Here is a 9,737-nt window from a genome sequence, read left to right as displayed (position 1 = left end):
GAGCATGTGCTGTGGTGGAGACAAACTGCCAACACAACGGCCTTTATTTTTTGTGTGTGTTTGGGTAAAAAATAGAAAGCAAAAATGGAACCAAGCAACTAACTGATGGACTACCTTGGCCTCTTCCTTCTATTATGTAATCCGTCCATTGTATGCGCCATATAAATGCAGTAATCAATGCATGATAGTTTAGTAATCAGCTCCCCTCTACAGACATAATGATGGCAATAAATGATGACAGTGGTTGCATAAATCACCTCATGTTGGCTATGTTACACTGTGCTCAGCATTATTCAGTTAATAGCTAGTTTAACGAAAGCTAGTTAGCCAGTGTTGGCTAGCTTCTCCAAAATGGACAACAAAGAGAAAATAAAAAAAAAATAACAAGAAGATGAGAATGTTCTTTGCTTTGAAGAATATGAAGAACACAAGCAAATAATCTCAACTAAATTCAACCAAGCAGCCATAACAAATACAAGCAGAAGATGTGGCAAGAATTAAGCTAACTGTTGAAATCAATGCCTGAAATCTTGCTGTGAAACAGAAGTATGAAGTATGAAGAAATATTGACAATATTAATGTGACAGCACGAAAGGAGACAAATATCTGGTGAGTTTCAACAAAAGCTGATGTTAATCTATGAGACAGACTGGTGTTAATGTTTGGCTAATAGATAGTGCTAATGCCAAACTATACTCTTTAACAAGTTGTTAGTTGTTAGAAATTCTTATGGTGACTTTGTGCCACTCAGTTTTTAGCAGCCTTAAATTAAAATTTAAAGGAAACCTTAGCCTATATGGTTTTATGCAACCAGGCACAGACAGACACAGTGTGTGTGTGTGTATGAATCAGAGGCAGGGAGATCGTCATACAGTTTCTACTTTATTAAGAATGCACTTTGGCACCCCTTTATTTTCTTCACTTTAGGCTATTATTTTACAAACTAGATATAAAAGGACATAAATAAATGACATAAGTTACATGTACCTAGAGCTCCTTGACAAAAACAAAATAAAAAAAAAACAAGGCCAAAAAAAAACAAAAACATGATCATGTCAAAAAAAGTACAAAAAAAGATTGAGAGAATGTTAGATCTACATGGCTAGATCATATGGCATCGGAAGGCATACAATGACAAACATTAACTCTTGCGTTTTGTTAATTTTTTTCTTCTTTTTTCAAATCGTCCAACATTTAAGTAAAGGAAAAAAGTATTTTACAGTACATTCTGGTTTCCCTCTCCTTCCCAACATGTCTTGCATATTTCCAAACAGGTCCTTTTTCGATAGATAAAAACCCAAAAGATCAACGCATTGCCAAAAAAGGAAAGAGCAGTAGAGCTGTATTAAGGACGGAGGTGTTCTTGTAGTATATGAAGCGTCACTTACGAGTTCCAAAACATTCACATAAGTATAGTTTAAAGAGATAAAGGAACAAAATGAATATAGTCCATTGGGTTAAACCTGTAGCTGTATGATGTGCTCTGGAAAAAAATCAAAAATAACCAACAGTTTTCCCTTCTTCATCACCTTTTCCTCGCTTCACTGATCCTTTGTTGTATACAGGTGCGTCGTTTTAAACTGCTTCCATTTCCACATGGAGAGCTCATGCCGCTTGTCATGAGCTCGAAGAGTCCAAACTCTCATCTGTGTTCGGTGTGTTTCTATGCACAGGAGGCTTTTAGTCACACTTGTCTGTGTCTCCGTGTGTCCATTTGCAAGCCGCTGTTGCTGCCAAATGCAGAAATAGGTTGCATTCCAGAAAGCTGTTTAATAAATGCTGTTGCTGAGAAGAGTTCGCACGATGGGAGCGACACACCTTACATTGTTTTTTTTAGATGCCACAAAAGCAACATAAAGTCCAGGGTTTTTCTTTTTTTCATGTCAAAAACAATACATCTCTGTTATCTCCTCCTCTTCCACCACAGTGGCATGAAAACACACACAATTACTGATAGTACTTCAAAGACGTTGTCACTCATACAGCTACACACACACACACACACACACACACACACTCACAGACACCCGTGCACACACGTCATCGCATTCGCACGCTCAATTCAAACGTTTGTTACTTTACATGCAAACAGAACAAAATAATACAAAAAACAAAAACAAAAAATAATCACAAAATAAAACAAACTTTCAAAATAAAAGTACATTATCCGCTGGAGCAGGGCTTCTCGATTATATTACATTCTTCTTATTGTCTCTTTTTTATGCTGTTAAATCATTCATAGTAATTCCAGTACTTCGCTGGGGTGGCCACAAGCACGCGGTGGCTAGTTTGTCTAGCTGAAGTGTTGTGACGGCTGACGTCCCAGTCGCTTGGGGATGGATTTGTCATCTTGGTGTCGTGGAGGACTCCAAGGAGAGGAAGGGAAAGCAGGAGGAGGAAGACAAAGAGGAGGAAGAATTCTGGTCGTGGCAAGCAAAGGCCAGGATCCTGTTTCTGATGGACGGCAGCAGCTGTGGAGAAAGAAAAGGGGGGAGGTACAGAGAGGCTGCATCAGACATGGTGGTTTTGAATATAAACAATTTCTGCTTGGCATCCTGTCCCGACTAACAACGCCGCTCTCCAGCTTCAGCCCGATGGAACATTCGACTCATCTGCTAAACAAAATCGAATGCCAAAGCCGGAGCATCCAGAGACTGTGAGCGGCCGCCCTACGGGGGGAAAATATGGATTTTGTGGCAGCGATGTATTAACTTGTGTGCACCACATGCTGTTGTGTGTACATAATATGTGAAACATGCCCTTGACTTATTGGCAAACATCAAAAGCACAGCAATAGACTTTTAACTAGCTTGTATATTAGCTGAATTCTGTATGTATAGATTCAACAGCCAGTGCGACCGCAGCATGCTTTATTCTAATGCCAACTGAAATAAATCATTTGTAAAGTCTTCAACACCCCTCATGCAGGATTATTGATTAATTATAGCACATGAGCTTTTGGTATTTATTATTATAAGCCTTGAACGGCATAGTTTATACGGTACTGCATGAAGCACATGCTCTTATTCTGAAAGAATGACTGCTTCATACTGCGCAGTTTTTTTTATGTTAATTAAAAAGTTTTACAAAGAGCTACAACAATTAGTCCAAAGATCAGTTAGTTGATCTACTAGAAATTAATCTGTATTTTGAATTTGTGTCAGTCATTTTTCAAGCAAAAATGCCAAGCATCTGCTGGTGTTAGCGTCTTAAATGTGAGAATTTTATGCTTTACTTTATCATATCATTAGATCATAATTATGAATTGATTATCTTTGGGTTTGGGACTGTTGGTCAGATAAAACAAGTGATTGTAAAGCATCACCATGGTTCTGCAAAACTATAATGGGGATTTATCACTATTTTCGTTAGAGCTGCAACAATTTGTCAATCAAAAGAAAACTTGTTGCCAGTTATTTTGATAATTAATCAATTGTCATTTTTCAAGCAAAATAGGTCAAACATTTGCTGGTTCCAATTTCTTAAATGGATATGAGTATTTGCTGTTTTTCTTTTTCATTGTGAAAGTAAATAAAGAGTCTTTGGGTTTTGGACTACCTGGACCAACAAAAGAATCTTGCTGTAGACATCACATTGGGCTCTGGGAGCATTTTTCACATATTTTGAGATCTTTTAACTAAATGATTAATTGTTAATTGTAAGAATGATCTGCAGATTACTCAATAATGAAACTAGCCCTGTTTTTCAGACATTTTTAGATAAAATGATTAAAAATTAATGAGACTAATTAATGAAAATAATTATTTATTTCAGCACTATTCAAGAGTATCACAAACTAAAGCCTTTAAAATGACAATAAAATTAAAGTTGAGACTCTCAAACAACAAAAAACTGAACATTATAATAAAATACATATATATATATATATATATATATATATATATATATATATATATATATATATATATATATATATAAAGAGTAGGATTTGTTGCAGGGCATGTGAAGTGTATTAAAATGAATTAAATAAATCAATGCAAACACATAAATTCAACATATTATAAATAGTTGAGATCAGTCCTGAACTTGCTGAGTAAGCAAAAACTTAAAGAGAATGTACTAATTTGTGCACATAAATTAAATCTTAAATAGAAATCCTGATGAACCAAAAAGAAAGAACAATATGTAGTATCAGCTACATTTAAGTGATGGTCTAAGTTGATGCTGATACCAATATTAGTGAAAAAAAAATATTGATATAATGAATACATAATATAAACATGAACACATATTTTTGTAATGATCCCTAAAAAGTGGTTAACTCATGTGACAAAGTTTATAGTTTAACAATTAACACTACTGAATGAAAATGATATCAGGCAGTAAAGGCAGAATTTTGTAATTTTGTTGTCAATTATAAATTACTATATATAAACACATATACATATGTAATACATCTAAATTCAGCAAAAGGATCAAATACACATTAAATGCTGCCTATATAGCTAAAAGATAAAAATAATAAAAATTATGTTCTGCAATAAAAAGGTTATATATGGGCACATATTAGACAACATATATGCTGATACCAATATACTAGAGTGATATAGCTGTGCCAGGCCAGTATCAGCCCCAGAATATCAGTTGACTTGTTCTCAGAAATTAATCAAAATGAGACTGGACTTCTCCTGCTATCATGATAACATATTGGTGTGTCCCCCAAAAACTCCTTCTTCCACACTTTCCTGGAAAGTGTTTCCAAGCTCCGGTGGGTTCTGTTTGGCTGACTGGGAGTCAGTGGCTGATTAATTCTTCTCATTAACATGCCAGCGGCATCAGGCCCGCAGACTGATCACAGACCGGTGGCTATTGATCTGCTTGGGCTGCCTGAGGTGGCGCGACCCGCTTGTTAATTAACACAGTTTCTGGAGCTGAGGGGCCGGTGATGAGACGGAGGAGGGGGTCTAATGAATCTTTGAGGCACTCTGTGGCTACACATAGTTGATAATAGAAGCAATAATAACAGGAGGTTTAATCCAATATCTTTATTTGTTTTATTTTAATAAGTCTTTTATGTGCTGAGTCTAAAATAAAATACTATTGATCCTCACCTTGATGACGGTTTCAGTAATCCTCTGCGTATTTTCTTGGCCATGATGATGCTGATGATTCTGGTTCATTCTGCATCCATACTGCCTTCGTTGCATCCTTTAGTCCACATAAATCCGGCCAATGAATTCCTTCACTCTTGCGTCCAATATAAGCCAATTTAAAGGGTGCAAACAGCTGTCCATCAAAAGTGGAGAGGAAGAGACAGTGGGTCCTGCAGTAGCGGGAGGCTGGGGTTTTGATTCAGATGGGGAGCTGAATGGAAGAATCCAAATTGTGTGTTTATCTGGGGTGTCAGAGGGCATTTTTGGGAAGACAGGGGAGTGGGAAGGCTCCTCTGGAAGATCAAAGACATTCTCAGCAACGTCCTGAGGGCAACAAAATACAGCGTTCTGGGAGAAAAACAAGGCCAGAACAGAGCAAAAAACACAAAAAGCTCCTCAAAATAAGCCCTCCCTGCACCAGCGTCTCCCCTCGGAATCCAACCCTCAACCTCTCTGAGATTCACTGTTTATACACGACGGTCAGGATCCTCCATTTTGTCTGTCAGATATCAAACAGATCCAGCTGAGAGAGAACAATGGTGGCCGGGGCAGCCTGCGAGTCCCACAGAAACAATTCATGTACAATAAACATAGTCACAGGAAATCAAAAAAATCTGCTCTGCGGATTATTCCAGAAAGAAAGTTCCAGAAACAACACTCTGCCCAAAAAGAGGAGAAAGGTACGATCCCCCCCTCCCCTCACTTCTCCTTCCAGACCATTAAAGGCACTCCAGATTGGCCTCTCGGAAGCACTTTTCCAGCCGTCCCTCCATCTATCCATAAATGCTGCAGACAGAAGCGTCCCATTCTCCGAAACAACAAAAAAAAGGGCAAGGTAAAGGTCTGATTTTAAAAAAAGTGCCATTTTCACCACTTTTTTTCTTCTTCATCAACATCTTCTTTTCTTTTAGATCCAATTTAAAGTGCATGGATGAGGTAAACTATTTCTTCATAGTTTATTTGTCTTTTTTTTTTATATTTAATCTTTTTTGTTATTTATTTATTTTTTTCATAAGAAACGAAGTCGCTTTGCTTCCTTTTCCTTTTTCTTTGTTTAAATCTCTCAGACGGGAACCATTCTGCCTTGCATCTGTTGCATTTGGGACAGCATTCCCTGGACACTGGTCAGGATCTTGTTCTGGTGTGCTGCCGAGGAGATGCCTATGCGAGCCATGTCCCTGAAAAAGGATGGGGGGAAAGAGGCCTTTTAGGACCGGGGACAACGATAACAAACACACGTAGGCCTGATCCACATGATGAATTTTACAGCCTTCCAGTGGAAACCAGCCTGACAGTTTAACTGCTGAATATGGAATTTAACCTGCCAACACAGCAATCCTAATCCTGTAATCTTAATAAGAGAAAAATGGAAATACTACAGACAGTTGACAGAGACTGAGAAACATTTAACACATGTAGACAGATTGATTTTGCTCAAATTACACAGGAATAGTTTGATAATGCACTTATTTTCTTAAGAGTTAGATTTGCAGATCGATACCACTCTCATGTCTGAATGCAAATTTATTTATCTTGCCTAAAGATTTCAAGCAGAAGTAAACAGCTAGCTACATGCTGCATAGGTACGACATGATTGGCTGTATGTCAGAAAGGAGCCATGGTTTTGGCCATGTTAAGAACAAAATTTAAAACTTATTTTCTCATTTTGATTACTTGTCATTTACTAAATGAAAGCTTATACTTACTAAAATTAAACATCACTTGTAATCTTGTACCATTCATTCTTTGTTAATATTTTGAATATACTGATCAAGAGTTTGGTATTATTTTTTTTTCTCTAACGTTAGCTAATGTTAAGTAGCTAACTAAAGAATGTTATCTGCATAAAATCAATTTCTCAGCTATTTCAAATATAAGCTTCATGCCATGAGTTCTATTTGTTTGCATCAGTGTCTGTACTTTCCAACATACAGCCAGTCACAATGTGTCTGTCACATCTGTCACCTGTAAATACAGGATCTGAAGCAGATCTAGCAGACAGGGCACATCTGGTACCTGCACTAGAGCTATGTATGGCCCTTAACTCTGAAAAATCACCACTTGTCATTTTGAACATATTTCTGTTTGTGGATGAAATATACAAATGAGATAAAACATGTTCATTTGTCTAATTTAAGATTGTTGCTGAGCTAATTATTTACCTTTGGACAGAGCCAGGCCAGTTGTCTCTGCCTGTTTCCAGTTTTTATGTTAAGCTAAGCTAACCAGCTGCAGAATGTAGTTTCATATTTAGCAAACAGACAGAATAATCAAGAATATTGATTTTTGAAGGGTTTAACAACATCATTATTCAAGAATGAATACAGTGCTGCAGGAATGAGTTGCAGACATAAAATAGCAATTAGCACATTAGCACTTCCGGTTCCCTCATTTCAATGGCAGTGGGTTCTTTGAATGGGTTTTTTGGTTAGATGCCTTAAATCAGGTCTGTGGTCAACACGTTTCAGAGATTTTCACATTTTGTTCTACAATTTGAAATACTTCAGTAAATACACTCTCAAAGTTTGAAGCTTTTACATGTCTTTAAAAAAAGTGGTTGCTAAAGTGGCTAAATAAGACTAGAGATTGTCAGGGACATAGCAGAATGTTAGCTTTTTACTTCTGGTGACTACATTTACACTTCAAAAAAGCATAAAAGTGGTGTTCATTTGTGAAAACTATCTTGCTGAACAAAACATGTAAGTATCATAAACTTTTGTTCACCACAGCACTTATTTTCTGCACTCATCCAAAGTTCAATGGAAAAATCCCATTTGCTGTTAGTTGAAGAAACCAGACTGATTCATTTCTCCCCTCCGTACTCACTCTTGTGTCATGTGGACCACAGCCTCTGGAGTAGTGTAGCCGGCGGCGGTGAAGTTGTCGCTATATCTCTCCATGCCGATGGCCTGCAGCCAGTCCTCCACCGTGCCCACGGCTGAGGACGCCTCGGGGCTCCCTGGCTCCAACAGGGTGGTGTTAGGCCTAGTGGATGGAGGAGAGAAATATGGAGAATTAATTTCATGAACTTAAGTCCTACAGATTTTTTATGTTGCCTCAAGTTTGGTTCTGTATTTTAGTCCTGCACATAAGCTTTAATGCACAGCCACCATGTGTGCAACTATCTGTGCGAACAGACGATAAAAGTTACATCCTGTTTAAGTGCTTCTGACTTTAAAGGTAATGATCCACTTTCTTCCACAGTCTGGACCACCACTGATTCATGACAACTACAGAAACAGCAGCACTGTGGGAATTAGAGTTTCCCTGATTCCTTACTACGATGCTGTAGTGTCAGATGGCCATGACACACACACTTTGTGCGATGACAGAGAGCTACCCACAAACTGTAAAATGTTCCATGCTACATTTCTCTCTAGCTTCTCCTCCCTGATGGACTCAGCAGCTCTGTCAGGTTCGAGCTCTGTTCTGTGTCCCTGTTTTGCAGGTCCTACCTGAAACCCGAGCCAAGTCAAACACGGTTTCTCCTGGGTGTGACCGACACAGTTAGTTAAGACTTTTTTTTACAGAAAACACACAAACCTGGGTACACTTCAGTGAATTTTACCGCACAGTGGAGGCCCTTCTCCTCACATTCAGATATTCATCAGTAGCTCTTTTTCACTTCTTGTTCTCCCTTTTTTCCCATCCTTCATGTCTGTTGAGGGCTGCAGCAGCACCGTCAGCCATGAAACATTTACACGGGACTGGTGAGTCTGAGTCGGTGCCGGTCTCGTTCCACTCTGGTGACTCTCACACACCCTATCTTTCTTTATCATCCTTTTTAAAAAAAAGGATGATGAGCTGAACTGTGAGAACAGAATGTCAGACTCTTTAATAAGTCATATCTACTCAGGAGGTGGAAAAGATTATGTGTAGGGATCCTTTTTTACACACACACACACACTACTTTCCCTTTCCCTCTTGTAACTGTAAAAGCTGCATTTATAGGAATCAGCTCTGCTAATTACTTCACAAGGACTCCCTCCTTGCTCTCACTGTGTCCCATTAGGTGAGTGTGTGAGCGTACGTGCGACCCTCTCTCGCGTGCACTCACACACTCGTTAAACTCAAACAGACTCCCGCTGGCCTGCGTCGAGTCTGTAAACACGCATAGGTCATTCTTAACACGTTTAGCCGCTCCAGAGTAATGGAGTCGGAGCTGTAGGGTCATGTTTGTTTTTAACTCGGCGTTACATCGTAATTCTCTCGCCCCGTTAGAGCGACTACATTCCTGAGTGTACAGCACCATTAATGCTAGTTTGCAGAGAAATCCATTATGGAGGGTGTTTGTGCTGAAAAGAGGCACACGTTGCCGGTAGATAATGTTTAATGGTGAATGTAAACACCAGCAAGAGAACAGAAGGGTGTGAGTGCATGTGTGTTGATGTGGAATAATGTGTACATACTGCATTGTGCAGTAAATAGGCTGCATATGTGTGTTATGTACATTAGCTTTTTAACAGAACATATCTACAGGCTGCCACTGTGAAGTTAATGTGAAATACCACAACTTTCCTACACTTTTGTAAACAAGACAGCAGGAGCATTCAGCGATTGAGCCAGAAGTGTAATTTTTAGCTTAGTCTGCAGTAGTAGAATATAATTAATGCAAGAGTATGT

General features: G+C 38.5%; 1 protein-coding gene across 1 annotated transcript in view; it reads right to left on the bottom strand.

Annotated features, from left to right (window-relative positions):
* Positions 1-1,610: 1,610 nt before the first annotated feature.
* Positions 1,611-9,737, bottom strand: part of LOC146328166 (ephrin type-A receptor 4) — a 66,268-nt gene continuing 58,141 nt past the window's right edge. Inside the window, exons 16-18 of the mRNA XM_084717034.1 lie at positions 7,941-8,099; positions 5,073-6,292; positions 1,611-2,471 (exon numbers count right to left, since the gene is read on the bottom strand). Of these exons, the coding sequence (XP_084573160.1) occupies positions 6,178-6,292; positions 7,941-8,099 (274 nt within the window). The 3' untranslated portion in view covers positions 1,611-2,471; positions 5,073-6,177. The remainder of the gene's footprint in view (positions 2,472-5,072; positions 6,293-7,940; positions 8,100-9,737) is intronic.

Source organism: Lutjanus erythropterus, chromosome 4 (genome assembly GCF_056507025.1).
Source record: "Lutjanus erythropterus isolate fLutEry1 chromosome 4, fLutEry1.hap2, whole genome shotgun sequence".
NCBI lineage: Eukaryota > Metazoa > Chordata > Actinopteri > Lutjaniformes > Lutjanidae > Lutjanus > Lutjanus erythropterus.
Note: the sequence above shows the minus strand (reverse complement) of the source record. Positions and strands in the feature narration are given on the sequence as shown.